A 21568-nucleotide genomic window follows, 5' to 3' on the forward strand; every position below is an offset into this window, starting at 1 on the left:
CGATCGTAGATTCGAAGAATAAGTAAACAGCCAGTGTATATACATATTATGTAAATTTGAAATATTATGTAAATGTCAATGCATAGAGAAGAGAGAGAGAGAGAGAGAGAAAGAGAGAGAGAAAAAAGAGTATAGTGTACGTATATTTAGATTCCCATTCACGGGAATACCTTCAACTCAACGATAACGCCATTCTCAGGTTTTTGAGGTAATTTTGGCTCCTTCGAAACCGGTTTAAGTTGAATAGATTGAAAGTTCTCGGCTTTAATTTCGTATTTCGGTGGTTTACGCAGTCCGAATTTCTCCACGTTCGTCTTGGGTTCCAATGGCTGCATTTAACGTATCGTTTATTCCAGACAATTTTCAACCAGAATTTACAAATACCAATCCGAATATAACGAAATTGCCTCGTAAATAAGCACCGCGAAACAGTAAAAGTTCTTCTATCAATTACGAATAATTCACGGGAAAATGAAAATACACACCTTCAGTTCTACTTTGTTCAACGTCTTTGTTTCCTCTTCGATCTGTAATTTAAGAAAGTCAAGAATTATATTAGCGGACGAGAAAGATCAAGGTTTTGAGTTTTTGCTTAATATTTTATAATATTTAATAATATTTAATTATTTTAAATACTATTATTATAATATTATTTTAAATATTTAATTATTTTATAATATTTAATATTTAATATTATAAAATTTGCTTAATTAATGTCTATCGTAAGATGTAAGTAATAATTTTTATATCGTTTTGGTACGACACGAGCTAATGTATCAAGATAACAGATATCTGTATACTTCTACATATATCTACCTTCGTTGTAGGTTTCAGGCTGACTTTTCTGAGCGGTTCCTCTACCTGCGAAAATACAAAATAAAAAGTCATTCGAGGGGAGAACTTCAAGAGATTTTGCCAGCGATAATTTGTAAACAATCATGATTCGATGAATTGTTATATTTCTTGTTACGGTGATATTCGTTCTCAGAGATTGCTGAAAAGAGTATGAATATGTTACTTGGTATGATGATTCGATTTAATCTTTGCTGAAAAGATTAAAAACAAATTGGTTAAATTAAATTAAATAAATTTAGTTCGTGAGATGAAAAATTGAATGTAAAGAAGTTACGCGATACACACGCCTGTGCGAATTAACCCTGTAGGTGTTGTAGTTACACGTGTCCGTGAGATGAAAAGTTGATGTGAAGAAAGTTATGCGATGATACACACTTGTGCGAAAAAATGCAATTTGTGCCGTGCAGTAATTAAGAGTGTCGTGTCAGTTCTCGGGCAAATGTGAATTGTGTTGTGGTGCATTCTCTCAGCTCGCGAACAATTCGCCGTCCGTATTATCATACTTTAGCAAATATGTTCGCGATAGTAGTACTATACAAACGCGATAGATTGACTTTGTGTACCTTTGGTAGTTCGGGTTTACCAAGCGTGGTTTTAGGTTTCAGGGCAGGTTCTTCCTTCTAAAAAAAATCAATCACGTGACTATTCGTGTTCGTATAAAAAGGAAAAGTAACGCGTAACAAAATTTGGTATCTAAGCAAAAGAAGAAAAAAAGAAAGTCTCGTATTCAAGCAAAAAACGATCTCATGTACCTTAGCCTCCTCGGGTTTACCAAGTGTGGCCTTAGGTTTCGCAGCAGGTTCCTCCTTCTAAAAAGAGTAAATATGTCAAGGATAGTGTTGGGAAAACTAAGAAAAATTTCTTCTATATAGAAAATGTAGTTTCATGGCTATCCGTGTTTGTATAAAGAGAGTGTAACGCGTAAAAAAATTGTGCATCTAAACAAAAAAAAAAAATTTTCGTATTCAAATAAAAAACGATCTCATGTACCTTAGCCTCCTCGGGTTTACCAAGTGTGGCCTTAGGTTTCGCAGCAGGTTCCTCCTTCTAAAAAGAGTAAGTATGTCAAGGATAGTGCCAGGAATACTTAAAAGAAAAAAAAAAAAAAACTATCTGCGCGAAAGGAATGACTTTTAACGTGGTGTTGTGTACCTTCGCCTCTTCGGGTTTACCGGCGGGTGTTTTGGGTTTCGTTTGCGTTTCGACGGGTTCCTCTTTCTAAAAGTTAATAATCTCGATAATGGAATCATTCAAAAAAAAAAAAAAAAGATGTCGCGATTACGACTAGGCAAAAAGTATGCGATTTGTGTACCTTAGTCTCCTCGGGTTTACCGAGAGTGACCTTTGCTTTGGGTGGCTCTGTTTTCTAAAAATCAATCAATCGTATCGTGTGAGGTATTTGTGAGGCGAACATCGATAAATAGTGTATGTATGTCGTATAGGTTTTATGTACCTTGGGTTCTTCTACTTTGGGTGTGGGTTTGAGTTCCTCCTAAAATTAATGGACGTGAACTTAAAGTATTTGAATATGATTCACTCGATACGTATCGTGTATGATGACGTATATACGATATGTAAAATGTGTGTACGATAAAATTGCGTGTTCATTTTGTACCTTCTTTTCTTCCTTTCCGACGATTTTAGCTTTTGTGACGGCTTCCTGCTTCTAAAAAAGTATAGAAACGATCAGATTTATTCGCTGTTCGTTAGTACACTGGCGTTAATGCAAGCAACGGCTAATACTCGATGTTTTTGATATTTTTCAAGAGTAACGCTTTTTAGTTAGGAAATACATTTATATACCTTCGTCCCGTTGGAAATACTGTCCTTTTCTATAGAATCTAACGTAGGTTCTTCGTCCTGAATAACATTCGTACGAATGAATGAAATATACAACAGATAAAGAATAAAAAATAAACAAATAGAAGAACCGTAACAAACTCGTGAGATATCGTAAACTATTGAGTTCTTTATTCCCTGTACCTTAGACCCCTCTGTTGATTTTGTCGATGACCTACGTCGTGTGAGCGGTACTTTCTTCTAAAATTGCAAACGAAGAAACAAAAATTATAAATATACGTGTCGCGTGCTCGATTAATCAAATTGTTGAAAAATAATAATAAAAAAATGCTGGTACCTTGCTCGCTTCGTCAAGTTTGCGAGAGGTAGATTTTGGTTTCGCTTCCTCTTTCTAAAATGACGAAAATTAATTGCAGTTTCTTCCTATTAAATTATTCGTCGTTGTGGCAGTGATACGTGATATTCATGTAGGTGTACGTGTGTGTGTATATATATATGCGCTAACGTTCAAAAATATCCAGACCTTTGCTGATTTTCAACGAGATGTATTTCGGTTACAAAATTACGAATGAATCAGAGTACAATAATTTTATTCTTTTGAATCATCATAGCGTATATTTATTGAACGATAGCGTGCGTGCATGTATAATATATATGTAATGTTGTAATATTTTTAGAAATCTAAATTCTATAGAATTTACATATATATATATATATGTCGTATATCGTATTATGTACCTTGTCCGTCGTCACTTTTTTACGAGTTGTTTTTAATTTCGGTTTAACTTTCTCCTAAAAGAAAAAAAAGAAAAAAAAATGTATGTTTCACTTTAGTTTTCAAGCGTTGAGAGACAGAAGAGTATCGATGCTATTCTACCTCTATATCGTCAATCGATTCGATCGAAGGCGTTTCCGATTTATCTTTCAGTGTATCGGGTTTGTCATTTGTTTCGTTTAAATTTGTTTTCCAAGTGTCCTAAAACATGGTCGATTAATACATATAAAAAAGAACAATAAAATAAAAAAATATATTAAAAGGCAGCTTTTGTATGTTACAATTTCGATCGGATTATTTGTGTAGTGCGTATGTACCTCGGGTATTGTGTGCTGTGTCCGTGATAAATCTATGCTAGTCTTTTCTGGCACCTAAAATATTATTCGTTTATAATTCGTTGATACCGAGCAACAATTTTTCATGATGGAAATTTTAATCAAACGAATCATGTACCTTTCTCCAAATTGATTTAATTTCTGGTTCTTGTGGCCTGTCTGCCCAGATGTCCTACAAATCGTGTATTCGATCATGCGTATATATTCGGGTAAATTTTGAACAGTGTACGTCAAAAATGAGAGAGAAAGAGAAAGGAGAAAACGAAGAAGAGATGAAAGAGAAGAAAAAAGAAAAAAAAAGAAAACTACCTCTATCTCATTATTTGGCTCTTGTATAGTCGGTTTAGATGTAATCTTTGGCATATCCTGTAAATGTGTATACGAAACAAAATAAAATAAAAAGTAGTGAATTAAAAATGTGGTATTGAATGTTACAATCTATATGCGCTCGTGTACCTTAACGTTCTTAATGGATTCAATTTCAGAATCATCTGGTCTATCTGGCCAAGCATCCTGAAATGTGCTTATTTGTTAATATCTATACTTTCTCTATGCAATGCGATGTACAGTAAAGCCTCCCGTATTCCAACAGAATTTAGTATCAAATTTCTTTGATTAATTCTGTTACAAATACCATTGTTATACTATGAAGGACGGATACTGTGAAATTTCTGTCTTGGAGGCTCTACTGTATTGTAAAAAAAAAAATAACTACCTCTACTTCGTCATTCGGTTCTTTGAATGGCACATTAAATTTAGGCTGTGACTCATCCTATAACGAAACAAAAGCTGCATCAAAAGAACAGTAATCGTACGCAAGGAAAGAATGAATAGCAACGTTCTACCTCGGTGTTTCTAATTAATTTGCTTTCAGGTATGCTTGGTTGTGGATCGATGGAAACCTAAAATTGTTTTCGTTTAATGGTCACAATCTTTCTCGTTTTTTCCGACGATACGAATGAAAATGTAAAATGTAAAATGTTTAGTCGTATAAAGTATGCTGTTATACCTCGTGTATTGTATCTTTACTAGTACTATGGGTTCGTGGTGCAGACTCGTGTAATGACTTTGGAACATCCTAAAATTGTATCTTTATAAGTAATCACCAATCGACTGAAAGTATTGATTAAAAAAAAAAAAAAAAAATCGAATTTATCCATTCTGTACCTCGTATTTACGAACTGGTAATTCGTCGCGTTCGGTATGCTCTGGTCGTGATTTTTCCTACAAACAATTTTGCACGATAAAAGAATATAAAAAAAATTCTGATAAAAATGTATCTACCTTGACGTTAGATTCCTCAGGAATTTTATATTTAATATAATCTGGCTGTGATCGTTCCTACAAACAATTTTGCACGATAAAAAATATAAAAAAATTCTTTCACGCTTAATGCCGATAAACAAAGATATCTACCTCAATGCTTGGTTTCTCAGGGTATTCGCGTGTGACGAGTGATGAATATTTTACATTTAGCGTGTCCTATAATTGGATTGAAGCGTAATTAATCAGTTCGTTCTATAACACGAAAATTGCAAATTTTTCTGTATTCGCGTACCTCACTTTTTCTAATGGATCTTATTTCCGGCTCTCTTGGCACCGAAGCCCAAATATCCTATAAACACGATTTCTTATGAGCATATGCGTCTTTCATTGTAATATCAAATCATTTTCTTTTAAAGAATCGTTTACCTCGATATCATCGTCAGGCTCGGGCTCGTAATATCTAATACTATCTCTCGGTGCGATCTATAATGTCAGTATGTATATTTTAATTTCCAATAAATTCTATGTTTTACATTCTCGCGAATCTGTAGTGTGTATATTTAGTGTTTTGTGTACCTTTACGTGTTGTGTTGGTGTTAGCGTAGGTCTAAACTTCGGGGTCTCTCTATCTGCCTAAAAGTGCAAAATAATAAAAAAAAAAAATTAAAAATTGGTAAATCATATTTTTTTGCTGGAAAAGAATTGTTTCATTTGTTTGGCAGATTGTATCGAGGATGTAGTTCGAGGACAGAAATCCTATCAAAAGCTCAACATTGAAATAGAAGTTACCCTTGCTGGATAGCGTGTCAGTGAAATAGATCTATGCCATAAGTAACACGCTGTGAGTCGGAGCTGTCGTTGACAACGACTACTCCGTTTACGTACTACATTAAGTGAACGCGCCTCGTCTTATGTTTTTTCTAAAAGTTCATGCTACTAATTACTTACAAATTGTAATCAAATATGATACATAACGTATCGTAACGTGTTATACCTTTTTTTTTTTATCGAATGCAACGATTACTTAAATACGTACACGTCACACAAATATTTGATATTAGGTATTATTAGCCTTCTTGAGTCATTTGCAAGAAGGTCGGACTCACACACGATACTTACTGTTTCTATTCGTGAGACGAAATTCTTTTAAGTTTACACAAAATAACTCTTTACGGACATTAATTACGACGTTAATAAAAAGAACTGACAAGGGAGTGATTAAAACGAAAGACACGGAAAGAAGGGAACAAAAAGAAGAAAACGAAAACTGATCTTTTACCTTTTCTGTCGTCATCTTCTTTTCAACGATGGAAGAACGCCTGCTTTCTGTCATGACCTCTGCTTCCATCTGTTTGCGCATGAAAAAGAAGGAAAGGATAAATTAATGTAAGAACGAAAGAATTTTAGTTTGTAATAGAATATTAGTTTAGCCGTGATAAGTGGCATTTGCTAATTAGCATTACGTAGTTTAGGTTTAATTATTCTGTACTCGTGTACCTTTTGCATAGACAAGCGACGCGGTATTATGCGGCCGTCTTCGAACATCTGCGTATTAAAAGTAACAAAGTAAATAAAAAATAAATAAGAAAGCTACTGGGTTTCTACAGTTAAGCGATTTAGCATCTACTTATACTGTTCTGTACACTGATTAAAGGGTAAATACAAAATAATGTTTAACCTTTTCTTCTGTTGCTACTAAAGAACTTCTTCGACTTTCTGTTCGTATTTCTTCTACCTGTTAAGAAAATTAGGAAAAAGGATAAATCAGTGTTAGCTTCTTTATGCCTATATAGTAATATTTTATATATGAAAAATTCTACGCAAAGAGTTATACATATGTAAAAATTCTGTATGAAAAAATTATATAAATTTAATTAATAAACAATTGCTACTCACTCTACTAATAGACTGCTTGCGAGATACCATTTTTTCTGCTTTAAGTTCCTGGAATAAGAAAAACCAAATATTAATAGGAATAAGTATGTAAAGATTTGAATAAGCATAGTAAATTGAAAAGACATGACCATTCTTACCTCCTTCTTTTCTTCTCCTTTCTTCACAATCTTTTTCTGCAAACACAAATTCGTTTAATTTATTTCTCTATGTTTTGATCTAACGAGTAAAAAGTATATCTTAAAATTCGTGTCCAAAATATTACCTTTTCAACTTCCTTCTTTTCTTCGACTTTCTCTTCTGGTTTTTTCTATACAAAAGTAAATCGTTATCAATTCGTTTATCAATTGTTATGAATTGAATAGTGCAACATTCCTACCTTTAAAATAATTATACACGCGTTCGACGTATATCATACACTCTCACTAATAAGTTTACTCGTATGTCACTAAAATGTACACATGGAAAGTCAAATTACACAAAACACAGACATGCATGCGGAAGAATAGAAATAGAGCGAAAGGGAGAAACAGGAAAGTGGGACAAATTACAAGTTATAGCTTTTTTTAGGAAAATTTCAAAGCCCAGCTTCTAAGGTAAGGGTAAAGAAAGTTTGCTGAAAGCTTAAGCATTAGATTATATGCGAAGAAAGATGAGATATGTGTCTCATAATCATGAAATGATTTCAGATAATTTTGCTGCAATAGAATAGATTTTAAAGTAACAATAGAAATAACTTGATGCAAATAGGATCAGAAATAATAAAAGCTGAAACATATCAAGGTTTATCAATGAAAGCTGAAAAAATATGTGAAGCTGAAAAGAAGCAGTTAATATAGTAAAAGCTGAAAAGGAGAGCATTTAATTCGCAAAAAGCTGAAAATAATTTTTGTCGTTAGAGGCATGCCTTTCGTCTCTTTGGATCGATTGGATCGAATCTATAAGCGTACGCATAAAAGCCGCATGTAATAATTGTTCGCAATACTGTTCTTGCAATGCAATCGGAAAGCCGATTCGATAATTCGAGCGCATACTCTGTCCAAATGAAATATTTGACACTCATTCCTCACCTGTAGAACTTCCAGTTTCTGAAACAGACAAATAAACGATCGTGTTTAATATCTTGTCAACGAGATTGTACACAGATATTTCCCAGGCATTTTTGAGTCGCAATTCCTTTTTATTATAGCCAAATAACTTTCTTAATAAGATGCCAATCGAGAAACATTTTTAATAAAGTAAATAACAATAATAAATATATTTCAGAATAATTCTAACTTCTACAACATAATTCTAATCCCACAGATTAGGAACCTGGACTGTATAACTTTTGCAATGGTTTTTACATAAACAAGTTTCTCATAACATAAACATATGTATGTAGTTAATACAGGGGAACACAAAGCATTCATACAAATATAACCACTACAAGGAACCATAAAGGGTGCGAGCAAGAGGTAAAATGACGCTGCAGTTTGTATTTCTAGATGTGTACCGTGTAAAGTAAAAAGGTTTTGCTTCAAAAAATAGTCACTTTACGTAAAACATGATTTCCACCTTTGTGTGAAAAATGAAAAAAAAAAAATTATTCATACCTTCTTGGGTTTGTCGATACCGTTCTGTCTGTTGTCGGGTATATCCTTGAAAATAATTAAAAAAGAAACATCTTGATCAATCTTTTAAAGTCTTAACAAAAATTCTCCTTAAAGAGTATAGAAGAATATAATTATACCGGATGGTCTAAGGTTTTCACTCGTCCGCTTTGTATTCTATGAGCATAAATGAAAAACCGACGTTACATAAACATAAATCCTTCGAAGTTTTATTTAAGATAGTAGAAAATGAAATTTACTATTTCACAAAATTTGTTTCGATTACCCTTCGATTCTGATAATCCGTGTTTGAATAACGTTACTTTCCTATTTATGTTCGTAGAATACATCCACAAAGTTCGAGTGGAAAAACCATGGAACACCTTGTATATCAGACACGTTAGAAAAAAGTTGATACGAAAAAATATCCAATGATTAAAAACATAATCTGAACTGTATGTATATCTGTGTAAATATGTGTAGCGTGTATGTGTGTACCTCTACTTGTGAAATTGTTTCCGAGTCTGGTTCCTCGATAATCGGCTCCGCGGTGCTGGACTCGATTACACTCACCACTTCTTCCTCCTCCTCCTCCTCCTCCTCCTCCTCCTCGTACTCTTCTTCCTCTTCTTCATCGGGAACGGTTTTTTTGTCATCGTACCAGATCGAGCTTTTTACCTTTTGTACCGTAATATCGAGATGCAGTTCAAAAGAGCCGAATTATCGTACAGATTAAATGGAAATGATAATTTTGTTATCGATCATCGTTTCTTTCAACTTTATCAAAAGCAACTGTTACTTAGTGTTTAGGTGAGTCTGTGTTCTTAGTGTGTAGCAAGGGATAACTGCTAATTACGAGCAAATAGAGGAACGAGCACGTAACAAAAGGAAAAGACAGGTTAAATCGAAAAATAGTGTAATCGTAAGAACATTCGCTACCTTCTCTTCTTTCTTTTCTTCCTTTTTCTCTTCTTTCTTTTCTACCTTCTTTTCCTCTTTCTTTTCCTCCTTCTTCTCTTCTTTCTTTTCAACCTTCTTCTCCTTCTTCTCTTCCTCTTCTTCCTCTTTCTTCTCTTCTTTTTTCTACAATACGTACAAGGAATTGCATGCAACATTCAAGGACATATATGTACATATGTTTTCAATCACCGTGAATTGAATATGGAAACGAACGCAATTTACTCGTGGATGGGGAGAGACAATTCGAACGAAGATTTCTGTACGTCTAAACAAATATTGTGCAACAAACTCGCGACATTGCACGTAACTTGAAACATTGGAGACAATTTGTAACAGGGGGAAGAAACAATATCGAGCCATCTTTGATCATTAATTTTCAAACGTTCGACCATCGTCGAATTTCGTGTTTCTTACCTTGACGACCAGTCGCGCCGACGATTCGTCTTGACCGAATTCGTTACTAACAACTACTTTGTATGTTCCCGAGTACGAAGTGGAGGCAGACGTGATTGTCAGTTTCATGTCTGTACCATTGAAAGATATCATAATGTCCTTGGAGGATCTGACTACCGTGGAATCTCTGCAGAAGCGAAAATAGTCCAATAAGTTTAAACAACTGGGCAGAAAGCACGTAGAGGTAACCGTTTAAAATAATTTATTTACCTGTACCACGTAACGGTAACTTTGCGATCCTGTTTCGAGAGGCTAGCGACAAGTTCGATCGATTTACCCTCCTCGATCGTCTAAAATACAACAGATTATTCAGATTTGTCGGTTCCTTTTTAACGATAAGAATACGCTATCTCTGAAGAGAAGTGGCATAGTCGTTTCAATTGTGAAACTCACCGCAGATTTCAAGCCGGATATAATCTTGGGTTTCTCTCCTTCTTCCATAATCTCCGTCACTTCTACAACCTGCGACGTTGCCTCTCCCTTTTCGTTGCGAGCTACTAACTTGTACACACCCTTGTCGGAAACCGATACTTGCTCGATTTCTAACTTGACAGCGAATTCTCCCTGCAGGTGTAAATTTCGTTAGCCTCGCGTCTCTGTTATTGTTAAAGCGAAAGCTCGTTACGTACGTCTTTGACTTGCTCGATGTGAACTTTGTGCCTCGTGTCTTCCTTCACGGCCTTCGTTTCCTTGAACCAAGTACAATCTGGCGTGAACTTGGAAAGGACGTGGCACTCTACAATGACCGTCTTCTTCTTCACGATCTTGATAACCTTTGGCTTTTCCTTGATCACAGGTATAACTAAAATCACACGATGGAAACATGTTATCAGTCCCTTGTATTCGAGAAGCGTTTTAACGTCTACGATATTCCTGTGACATCAACTCGATAATTAACCCTTTCGCTTCGGCAGTCAAGTACTGTCACTGAACGGAAACGCGCGACAGAAATACGCACAGTATGCGTGGTTGCTGTATATACGTTTTCCTAGGTCTTAAATAACAATAATTCTTGTAACAACCGTATATGAAATACCGTTTCACTGTCAATGGATTTAATAGACATTTTAGCATGAAAGAGTATACGATCGTTTGGATGTTTGAAATATATTGCGTGAAACGTTTTGATGTTGTTTCAACAATGAGCAACTTTAAGAAGTGATTAATCCAATATGTCAATAAAATCAACAGAAAATGTTCTGCCGATGACGAAAGAATATATTATTGACTACAGGTAGCACTTGTATATGCATCATTTGGATGCTGGATATATGGGGTGCTGGACTCCAGGAGGGGCTGTCCTATATGCAGCATTCGAAGCGAAAGTGTTAAAGATGGAATTATGGGAAAAAATGTACGAGCTCCTGTTTCAGAAATAATCGCCTCTTTGTCGCGAAGACTTTTCGCGTTGCGTCTTTAAATTTCCCATAAATGCGTGAAAAATGGCAAATTATCGATGCACACTAGGAGATAACGAAGCTAAGGTATAGGTGAAAACTCACTCTCGACGTTGAGCGTCAGGTTGGCGTTCAATTCGCCAAGATCGTTTTTGATATTACATTTGTACAAGCCAGAGTCTTCTGGGCCAGGATCGTTCAAAGTCAATTTGATATAATAGATATCCTCCTTCTCTTTAACGACGCTGATCGAGATCTTCGAAGACTCCTTCACCACCTTGCCGGCGTGAGTCCACACAATCTCGGGCTTTGGATTTGCCTTTACCTTGCAATCCATGATCACAAGTTTACCCTGGTTTTGCGACTGAATACGCGGTTTCTCCACAAACGTCGGACCATCGCCTTCCGGTTCTGGTTCCGCTTCGATGTTCAAGTTCAAATTGGCGTTGCTTTCGCCGTATTCGTTTTTCACGTGACATCTGTAAGTACCGCCGTCCGGTGCTGAAGGATCCTGCAACAGACATTTAGATTTATCGCCAGTTTCTACTCAGCCTCGAGAATCTTCAGCGGTAGAATGAAGCTCGTTACGTATCCGAATTTACTAAAATGATTGTAACGCTATGAAACGAACAATTGCTAACGTAAGATTACGATAATACAACGATATAAAATTTCCATGATATTACCTTGATCTCCATGATCAATTCGTAAACGTCCTCCTCCACGGTTTTCGTCTTGATCGAAATCTTGGAAGATTCCTTGACGACGTTGGTCCCACGGAACCATGTGACTTCCGGTTTTGGATTCGCCTTGCATTTGCACTTCATCGTGATCAAGGTACCGGTTTCGTTCGGAATGATACGCGGTTTCTCGACGAACGTCGGCGCGAAACCAGGTCCTTCTTCTGCATCTTGGAAAGATCCAGGGTTAAGCACGGTCGCGAGCAGAGTCCACTTCCGACCGCTCAAACGGCAGAAGCGACTCGCTCAGCCGAATCACGATTTTGGTCGAACCAAATGACTTTTTATTCGACGAAAATCGCGATCCAGCTAGTCAGGGAGAGTTCGATTGATTTTAGTGTTAGCGAAACTTGGATGACGTTAATTTTTCTACTATACGCTGTTCCTGCGAATTCTCGAGCTTTCGCGCGAGATTCAGCTCAGGATTCGAAGCGGGTTATAAAGCGACCAGAAAAGGACTCTGTGATTAGTTAGCGATAGCACAACATGCACTTACCTTCCCTTGCAAACAACGAGGAAACATATCGTGTCTGTACTTGTACGCGAATAGCACAGACGTATTCTTCCGATGGTCATTCTTTTTTATTCGATTTTGTTTTATAAGAAAAACGTGCTAGGAAAGGTGGAAGGTCCGAGTTTCACAGGGAACGTCTCGTTTGGCTGTCGACTCAGAACGGTCGAACCGTTTCGCAAAAACGCGGAGTAACGTACAGTCGAACTTGGGTAACTCGAGCATTCGTAGAATGCCCAGAAACAATGCAGAACTCCTGAACACTTTACCCGTTTATCTCGCAAATTGTCTTAAGAATATCAATTATTTTTCCATTTCTTTTCTCTGTAATCCGTACGTAGAAAGGCGAAAGAATCGGAATTAGCCCGAGTTAACTTGCTATAAGACCTTTCTGTAGCTTATTATAACTTCCTTCTCTCGAATTAATTTCAAATAATAGAAATTTAAATGAAATTAATTCGATGGATCGAGGCAAGGGTTGAAATATTCGAGCTACCGAACTTTGACTGTACTTTCTCGAAAAGTAAAAGTGAAAAGAGCAGGAGCCAACGAGAACCACGCGGCGTTTGTTGGATCGAGAGGGACTTGCCTTGGAAGTTGAGCGAGATGTTGGCGTTACTCTCGCCAAAGTTGTTAAACGCGTTGCATCGATAATTTCCGCCGTCGGCCTTCGTCGGATTCGATATCTCGAGCGTGAGCAAATACGTGTCCTTTCCGGTTGCCTTGCGTGACATCTTCACGCGTTTGCTGTCGGTGATCGCTTTCTGGCCTTGGTACCACGTTATATCCGGTACCGGATGAGCTTCCAAGATACACTCCATAATCAAAACGTCTCCCTCTTGTCGAATAGTTGGCTTCTTTGGGAAACGCGGTGGTTTACCGTCTGGTATTCTGTGTAAATCCACACGTCAGATACTCGGCTCGATTCTCCGTTACGCGAAGATCGAATCTGCGCCACAGATGTAGTTTGCGCGTTCGTTGTTCGAGTTTCACGGGTCGTCGCGTCGCTAGGAAATTTTTCAAACAAGCTTCCCCCTATCCCCTCCTAGATTTATGACGATTACTTTTATTTATTACGCCGAGCGAAGAAGAAGAAACGAAAAATTTGTAGCTCTTTTTGCTTATAATGTCGGGCCATCGAAATGAAACCATCGAAAATTTTCAACTTTCCTCGGTAAACCGCGAAACGTAAGCGGATTTTACACGCAATAAAAAAGTTTCTCGAGTATCTTTTTCTTTACTGGATTCTGCTTTATACATTTCTCCGCGTCTTTTATGTTTAACGAAGTGTCGCTGTTCAACGCGTTCAATGCAAGAACCGCGTTCGTGGCACGGCATTACTCTCGACAACAACAGAAAGGAAAAACTCGTAGCTTTTCACGAGTACGTAAATCTAGCGACGCGACGATCATCCGACTCGAAACACGGTCGATGCATACTTTAGCTTGTCACCCCCCTCGAAGTTTAAGTTAATGGTCGCCACACCCTGGCCGTGCTTATTCTTCGCGACGGCTCTGTATTCCCCTGCGTCGCCTTTCGCCACGTTGTCGATCTTTAACCTCGCGAGATGGTACAGCTTCTGATCGAGTTCCAGCGACATGCTGTATCTTCCTCCTTCTTTCACCTCTTCGCTACCGTGATACCTAATTCGTGCCCATCAAACCATCATGTATGCTGAGTGCGTTCGAAGGGTGACGCGATTGGAAGTACGAAAGTTCGGTCGCTAATGACGTTCGATTATCGGTCTCGAGAAATGAGAGACAAAGAGAGAAGGGTAGGGCGAGCGGCATGCTGTGACAGGACTACGAGCTAATGTCTCGATAATTATTCACAGATTTACAGGGCGTAGCTCACCGATTTTAACGACTTTCACGCACGTTATCACGATCAACGTCCCGGGTAATTTCATCGATGAAAATATTTCAACAGCCATCGGCCAGCTACGTTACGAACGCGTTATCCACGATACAACTTTTATATTCCACTTCGTTCCCGTTACATACTCGTGCAAGTAGTTTAACGATTTTCGTTAACGACGAATGCTGAAATACTCAACTGGGTTCTATCGTTGAGAAAGAGAGAGTCGCGTATTGGTGAAATGTGACTTAAGACGTTGATCTTGACGACGTACCTGTCGAATCGTTGAAATTCGTGAAGCTTGCCACATACTATACCGGATGTTAAAAAAAAAAAAGTGGCCGATATTTGTAAGATACGATTGTTGTCATGGTCCCGACGTACTTCCGCGCTGTAGACGTGCACGCAATCTTACCACTTGACACTCGGTTTCGGGTCGCCGACTAATCGACATTCGAAGGTGATGGTGTTACCGTCGTCGGATTGCCTTATCACCGGTCGTTCGGTGAAGGTCGGTTTAATACCGTCGTCAGGTACGGGCGCCTCGTCGCCTATGTTCATACAAACGATCTACGTGTCGAGAGATCCCTTTACAATATCATTGCTGTCGCTTAATCCCTTCGCACCCTTATCTGGTTCAGCGACCAGGCAACCAGGCGCACGGTTCGATATTCAACCCGTACTGCTTGATCTGGTTGCGGAAGGTTTAAGCTCTTCGATTCAAGGTCAGAGCTACGTATCGATTCGAAGTTGCGCTACATCTTCTCTACTTATCGCTTTCGTTGCAAACAGCCTGATTCGCCTAGCAAACCGACATCTCCTAACTTAGGTTGCTTTTCATCGTAGTCGTGTTCATTTGTTCGTGAAACACGCGTTACTTTACCCTTTTTCCTGCCACTGTTTTTCTTTCTTTTTTTTTTGTCTTGTCCTGTCCTGTCTGTACGATGGAACGACGTTTGTCTCAACGTCGTAGGAAAGTCTGACTGAACGCGGTCTAGCGTTTCCTTGCCAATGTAATTACGCTCTCTCGGTTATTTACATTCTCTTGTTACTACATAGAAAAGCTCATGTACGTTTACCACTCCATAAACTCTTTGGTAAGTGCGATAATTGGCTAAGCGAGTCAACCCTTACGTTGCGTAATTCGTTTCTTCGACTGCGATATTCTCGCGTGGTGTCGATCTTGGAAGAGAAAAACACGGTCCCTCGATCTTCCATTTTCTATTTTTTATCTCGTCTTTGTACGTTATCGTCGATCTCTACATCGACGAAATAAATTACAATCGCGAATGGATCGAAGTCCGATCGGTCGATGAACGCGTAAACGCGACAGCGTTCGTCCAATGATCGAATATCGCAGCGTAAAGGTTTATGAAACGTGAAATCAAAGTATATATCTACGTTTGTACGGTTACGATTCAAGTCCCTTTTAGTAAAGTCAAATTAGTCGATAATCTCTTAAAACACATCTGAGCGTACGCATGAGTATATGTACGTTATACATAAGTCTAACATCGAATGCTACTATTTCTATCGCGTAACGAATATTACACGTGAGAAATTCACACGGCAAACGTTGTTCGTGCCGATGAGAAGACTAATGTGTACGTGACTGTAGCAACCTAACGAAGCGTCAGCACGAGGCGATCCGCATCCCATGCACCGATTTTATCTTTCAACAGCGTTGAGACTAGCTACGCGTACTCTTTCTTCTTTCAATTCTGTGTCGAAGATTTGAACCGAATGGAAGATGTCTCTGGTCGTTTCGATGATCATAGACAACGTTGAAACATAAAGATTGCACTAGTTTTCTTATCTATCGGATGCGTGGAATGCTAATCGAAATTAATACGTGATTGAAGCAGCTTTATCGTTACGGATTAATTAGAATTCAATTTGCGATCTATGCTGTCGATCTATGCGGAACTCCCGATAATCCTTTTGCTTTTAGTCTTCTTTTAGATTAAATTGGGCTGTATATCGTCGCTCCGTCGAGCTAACAATCGATACGTGCTCATTGCTCGACCGAGATAAATCATTAAAAAATAAATACCACACGTACGGATGGAGACAGAATATGAGAAGAAAAAAAAGTGTAAGGTGGGTGAGAAGAAAAAATAAAGAATAAAACAGAGACAAGGTCGAAGGGAGGAGAAAATGTACAGGACAGAAATTCAGAGAACGTGTGAAACGTAGAAACAAGATAGAGGATCACCGATATACACCCCGAATTAGTAGAGACAGAGAAAAGTGAAAAGGTGGGTGACGGTAAACCGGTTTACATTTCTTCTTAAGCGACGGACGCATCGCTGGAATTTCTTCGAATCGTCGATTCGACGAAAGAAACAGAAGGCGGATCGAACTAACGATACCGCGTGTACCGTTAACTACGCTAACTACGAAAAAATGAAAAATAAATTTCTTTGTATTTCTTTCGATGACGCGAACGTGACGTCGAGCCGATGTCACTACGAATCGAACAAATGTAAACCGGTGCCATCGAGTGTTCGAGCACGTGGATAGCGAAAAATTGAGCTGATTTTCTATTATACTTACTATCGAAGTTTAGGGAAATAGTGGCGTTGGATTCGCCGAGCTCGTTCTTCGCGGTGACCTTATATTTACCAGCATCCTCGACGGTCACGTTTTTGATTTCCAGAGTCGCGAAGTACGAGTGGCCATCTTTATCGACGGTTAGCTGAAACGTTTCGACGGTGTTTGATAAAATACTTGCTGTTAGAAACACAGGATAATGATTCATTGTTAGAGCCAAGCGATCATCGGCGTCAACGATCGTCGGAGCGTATCGCTAGTGGAGCGAAACTAATAATTTCTCATACGTCGATCTTGTAACAAAGTTAGCGATGTACGAAAGGAGCCGGCGACTAACCTTGTGCCTCGGTGAATCTTTAACCAAACTTCCATCGTGAAACCACGTTACTTTTGGCGTGGGATCAGCCGTGATGCGACATTCGAAAAGTAATCGTTTACCGTCGTCTTCTTGTCTGATAGCAGGCTTCTTCGCAAAAGTTGGCGCGATTCCATCGATTTGTCTACAAGAGCGGATGAAAATTTAAAGTGGACGTAAAAGCGTTACTTTCGTTGGTGAAATATCAGACTGCAAACGCAAGTGTAATTTCCACTCTTGTCATCTTTGTTAGGTGAATAAACGTGTTGCGGTGTTAGTAAGCGCCGCCTGATTATCAGTAGAACAGGTCGGTATTTGGTCGGACGAGCCAAAATTCTCCTACCTATGCAACACGATACTTTCACGAGCAAAAATACTAATCGCTAATGTTGTATCAACGCGTTCTATGTTATACGTAAGAAGATTGGCCACGAGATTCGAGCTTATTTCTCGAAACGTTCACGAAACAGAGAAGTCGTAGACGTTCGTTAAATTTGCCATAAAGTGAAACGTAATCTGGCAGCACCGATGCCACGGCGATATCTTTTGTTTTGTTTAGACGTTGCATATACGAGTCAGAGGTATCGTACTATGGCGCCGTTGTTAGCCAGCAGGAACAGAGCCCCGTAATGGCTCGTTCGAGAGACGCTTCGTCTACCAGAAGCTGGTGTAAAACGCGAGATCAACGAACCCCTTTCATTCAAGCTGCATTTGAATCGGAATTTCCTGCTGAAATATTGCGTCGTTTCCATCCTATTGCGCGCCCTCGTACTCGTTCTAGCGCGTAAAACGGCCAAAGTATAATAAGCATGGTCGGTAGTTCGCTACTATGACGTGGTGGAGCGGAGCTCGAATCAATTTGCCGTTACTGCCGCGGCATTTGACGAAAATAAAAAGAATAACGAGGCGAAGCGATCGTTCCAAAGTGTAAAACCAATAAGATGGCGCGATAGGAAAGAACGGTAGCAGAAGGGAGGAACGTCGAAACTAACTTTAGCAAAGAAGTAGGCTGCAGCTGTTTCCTGCGGCTTCCACGCTACGGTCAATTAGCCGATTCGTCTCGCGGATCGTGATTCGTTCTCGTTGCAAATCGGAGGGAAGAATTTCGCGGCGGGACCACTCGGGAAAACGTAGATTTTCGAATCGCAGAAGGATTTAGAAAGGTACGGGCGTCAAAGGCTGGCGTTACTTTTAGAAATTCACGGGAATCACGTCTGTTGAACGGCTCCGAAAATATAACATCTCGCCAAGCGCCTCGTCACGTTCCCGAAGAAGCAACTTTCGACCCAATTTCTACCTGCCTTAGAACGTTCGCCGAGCGAAAAATAATCGTGCAAAAATATTTCCCCGAGCGATGTCAACGCGCTTACGGATAAATATCGACACGTACGATACAGCGGATCATCGTACAAACGCGGTTTAGAACGTGGAAAGACACGTTTCGATCGACCGCCTCTTCGTTCCTCGACTTCGACTACTTGTCGATCTCTCGGAACCGAATCATCGTATCGGCGAGGAAGCATCGGTTGAAACAATTCGACGTGGCAAGGGTCGTAAATATTTCGAAGCTGCCACGAGCGCGTACATGGATACTTTGTAATAAAAAAAAAAAGAGATGTTCAGGCAACGCATCGAAGATAGACAGACGGTCGGCGAACAAATGTCGTCGGTTAAAAGACCGAGAATGAAAATAGAGGAGAGGATCTCGATTCTATTTCCACGTCGACCAGTCAGACTCGTATGCGTGGGCAGAAGAAGAAAACTGAGCGATCGGCCAGCTAGAACAGCCGTAGCTGTCGGTTTCTCTTATCGGACGAGCGCGTGAGCGCACGTGAACGCGTCCAGAAATAGCGAGCATTCCGCGACGATTATTATTAGTTAGCCGCATTTGATGTGCACCTAAACATTGTCGACGAAACCGCTCGTTTCGTTGCAGTTGCTTCCTATCTTGCCCGATATCTTTTATCCCGTGTTTGGTTAGTTCCTTTTATCCGATACAAACCACGATTCCGACAAACGGTGGGTTATAATGTTAAATGTAGGTTATAATCACTCGCAAGCATTCGCTGGTATTCGTTGAAAGCAAGCAGATCACTCACCCCTCTCTGCTGAGATCTTCCGCCGCTAAAACCATAAAAAAGAAACAGAAAGCGTAGTAAGCGAAGCGTATGGTACGTGAAACGCATAGGAAAGAGAAACACAAGAAGCGTTAGAACAGCGAAATAAAAATGAAAAAGGGAAAGAAAAAATAAAAGACAGAGCCTGGAGAAGCGACAAACGTTCAGCATTTCGAAAATCAATCGATCGTCGAACTTACTTCTCTCTAGGCTCGTCGACAGCTGGAAAATAACGAAACTTTATTTCGAATCTTTCGAATTGAATGGAAACGAAGAGAGGAAGCGTTAGGTACACGTGAAACGTAATAAAAGGAGAACGGTATTTCGGTTATAAGGACACGGACAGTCCGAGACCGAAAACGAAGGGGTCAAGAACGTATCTATTAAAAGAACAATCTTTCGAGTAGCGAACGTCGAAGTAGCGTGTAACGCGTTGCGCAACGTGACGCAATTTACGATAGGGAGGAAAAGAAAAAGAAAAAAGTGGCAACGAGAGGCAGGTACTCACGGCTGAAATTCAGGTTGATCGAGGCCGCGACCTCGCCCATCTTGTTCTTGGCCTTGACCTTGTACAGGCCAGCATCGGTCTCTATAACGTCGTCGAGCTCCAGAACGACCAGGAACTTGTTCGTTCCGATGCTCTGCATCCTGAAATTGGTCCTCGCATCTGCGCTGAGTTCCGTCTCGCCTCGATACCACGATATCTCGGGTTTAGGCGCGCTGATCAGCTGACACTCGAAGATCAGCCGGTTCCCATCGTCCTCCTGCCTTAGTTGCGGCTTCTGGGTGAAGCTCGGCGCGAAATCGTCGGCGACCCCCATGGTGTTGGGTCGCCTTCGCCCCTCCTCCCTTTACCGCGAATTTCTCGGGTGGCGCGCCACCCTCTCGTCTTAGAAATCGAGGACTCGCTCGGTTCTTTGCTTGCCGATAAATCTCGTCTATCCGCTTCCAGTCGGTTTAAACGGCGCCGACCCGCGGCACCATCCAACCGTTAGCCTCCTTCCCACGCTGATGACGATCCTCGTCAAATCTGTCGATCCGAAAGATCGTCTCAATCAGAATTTAGCGATAAACGATTTTCGTATCCGGTATCGTGGAAAGATACTTCGGTTGGGAAAACTGTTGCTTAACGGAATAAGGGAATTCGGTGTTGAAAGGGTTGATAGTCGTTGCTAAATAGACGTTTCGTAAAGCAAAGATTAGCGACCATTAAGTCGAGCGATAGATTAACTTGGACGGCTCGAGATACAAGAACAGCTTTTGATCTCACAGTCACGGGTAATGCGAGCCAAATTATTATATTTCGCGCGTTACATCCAAATTCAAGAAAAGATATATCGCTACTGAGGAATTCAAAATAGATTTTATGTAATTCGAAAAATGTCCTACCACCGCCGATATCTTTCGTCGTTTGTAACTTCCGTTTGAAATTTACGCGTTTCTTCCAACTTGTACATTCTCGGACATTTTCGTGCCCTACTTTGCAGGATTTCAGGCTTTCGGAAATATTCGAAGCGTAGCGTAGGAGCCGGCGGCGGAATTCCGGCGAACGATAAAATCAGACACCAATGGGAAACAACGTTGGGAAGCAATCGGTATTTTCGTGGAATCCGCGACTCCAAACGCGGGTTTTCAGGATTTTCCAACACGTCCAAGGCCGAACAATGACGCAACACCTCTATTATTAATGCGACTCTTGGCTCGAAAATAGGTGAACCAGTTATCTCGGTAATCGGTTATTATGTTTGGCATCTAATAGCGAAAATGCACGCGTTTGATTTACGACTCGTCTGGCGAATCAAAAAATCTTTATCTAAACGCCTTCCGAAAAATCTGCATCTCGTGCCATAGAAAATTTCCTCCACGACGACGACGGCGAAAAAAGAATTTACGATTCGCAAAATCATCGATTCCTTCGTATTTAATCGACGCGGATGTAACGTTCCGACCTAACTAATGTAACTTCAAAGTACAAAGTAATTTCGTCACGATACGAAGCGTTTACAGTGGCTGCAACAAGTATTGGCACGTCGTTGTATTTATCGTAGCTTCTCGTTAATTAGGTGCGAATAGACGAAACCTCGTGAGCTTTGGTACGCGGAGAAGGCT

General features: G+C 39.7%; 1 protein-coding gene across 41 annotated transcripts in view; it reads right to left on the reverse strand.

The window, feature by feature from the left end:
• The window catches only part of LOC126918722 (twitchin), a 77793-nt gene that overhangs the window by 52334 nt on the left and 3891 nt on the right, over positions 1-21568 (reverse strand). For 5 of the 41 annotated variants that reach the window (XM_050726954.1, XM_050726950.1, XM_050726949.1 and 2 more), the window contains exons 2-52: positions 19968-20489; positions 19660-19681; positions 17325-17487; positions 16991-17132; positions 14850-14985; positions 14017-14220; positions 13167-13468; positions 12013-12230; positions 11432-11837; positions 10559-10731; positions 10323-10493; positions 10140-10219; positions 9891-10056; positions 9456-9599; positions 9015-9194; positions 8520-8564; positions 7995-8012; positions 7190-7234; positions 7065-7100; positions 6928-6975; positions 6710-6766; positions 6529-6576; positions 6311-6379; positions 5608-5664; positions 5458-5514; positions 5324-5380; positions 5182-5247; positions 5050-5106; positions 4933-4989; positions 4775-4843; positions 4611-4667; positions 4481-4537; positions 4222-4278; positions 4075-4131; positions 3884-3937; positions 3748-3801; positions 3533-3631; positions 3394-3447; positions 2993-3046; positions 2839-2895; positions 2659-2715; positions 2471-2521; positions 2309-2347; positions 2168-2221; positions 2008-2073; positions 1846-1902; positions 1608-1664; positions 1419-1475; positions 817-861; positions 486-527; positions 171-329 (exon numbers count right to left, since the gene is read on the reverse strand). In XM_050726954.1, the coding sequence (XP_050582911.1) occupies positions 171-329; positions 486-527; positions 817-861; positions 1419-1475; positions 1608-1664; positions 1846-1902; positions 2008-2073; positions 2168-2221; positions 2309-2347; positions 2471-2521; positions 2659-2715; positions 2839-2895; positions 2993-3046; positions 3394-3447; positions 3533-3631; positions 3748-3801; positions 3884-3937; positions 4075-4131; positions 4222-4278; positions 4481-4537; positions 4611-4667; positions 4775-4843; positions 4933-4989; positions 5050-5106; positions 5182-5247; positions 5324-5380; positions 5458-5514; positions 5608-5664; positions 6311-6379; positions 6529-6576; positions 6710-6766; positions 6928-6975; positions 7065-7100; positions 7190-7234; positions 7995-8012; positions 8520-8564; positions 9015-9194; positions 9456-9599; positions 9891-10056; positions 10140-10219; positions 10323-10493; positions 10559-10731; positions 11432-11837; positions 12013-12230; positions 13167-13468; positions 14017-14220; positions 14850-14985; positions 16991-17132; positions 17325-17487; positions 19660-19681; positions 19968-20280 (4890 nt within the window). In that variant the 5' untranslated portion in view covers positions 20281-20489. Of the gene's footprint in view, positions 1-170; positions 330-485; positions 528-816; positions 862-1418; positions 1476-1607; positions 1665-1845; positions 1903-2007; positions 2074-2167; positions 2222-2308; positions 2348-2470; positions 2522-2658; positions 2716-2838; positions 2896-2992; positions 3047-3393; positions 3448-3532; positions 3632-3747; positions 3802-3883; positions 3938-4074; positions 4132-4221; positions 4279-4480; positions 4538-4610; positions 4668-4774; positions 4844-4932; positions 4990-5049; positions 5107-5181; positions 5248-5323; positions 5381-5457; positions 5515-5607; positions 5665-6310; positions 6380-6528; positions 6577-6709; positions 6767-6927; positions 6976-7064; positions 7101-7189; positions 7235-7994; positions 8013-8519; positions 8565-9014; positions 9195-9455; positions 9600-9890; positions 10057-10139; positions 10220-10322; positions 10494-10558; positions 10732-11431; positions 11838-12012; positions 12237-13166; positions 13469-14016; positions 14221-14849; positions 14986-16990; positions 17133-17324; positions 17488-19659; positions 19682-19967; positions 20490-21568 lie in introns of all 41 variants that reach the window. The other 36 variants (XM_050726989.1, XM_050726951.1, XM_050726962.1 and 33 more) reach the window with 33 other exon arrangements.

Source organism: Bombus affinis, chromosome 7 (genome assembly GCF_024516045.1).
Source record: "Bombus affinis isolate iyBomAffi1 chromosome 7, iyBomAffi1.2, whole genome shotgun sequence".
In the NCBI taxonomy this organism is placed as follows: Eukaryota; Metazoa; Arthropoda; class Insecta; order Hymenoptera; family Apidae; genus Bombus; species Bombus affinis.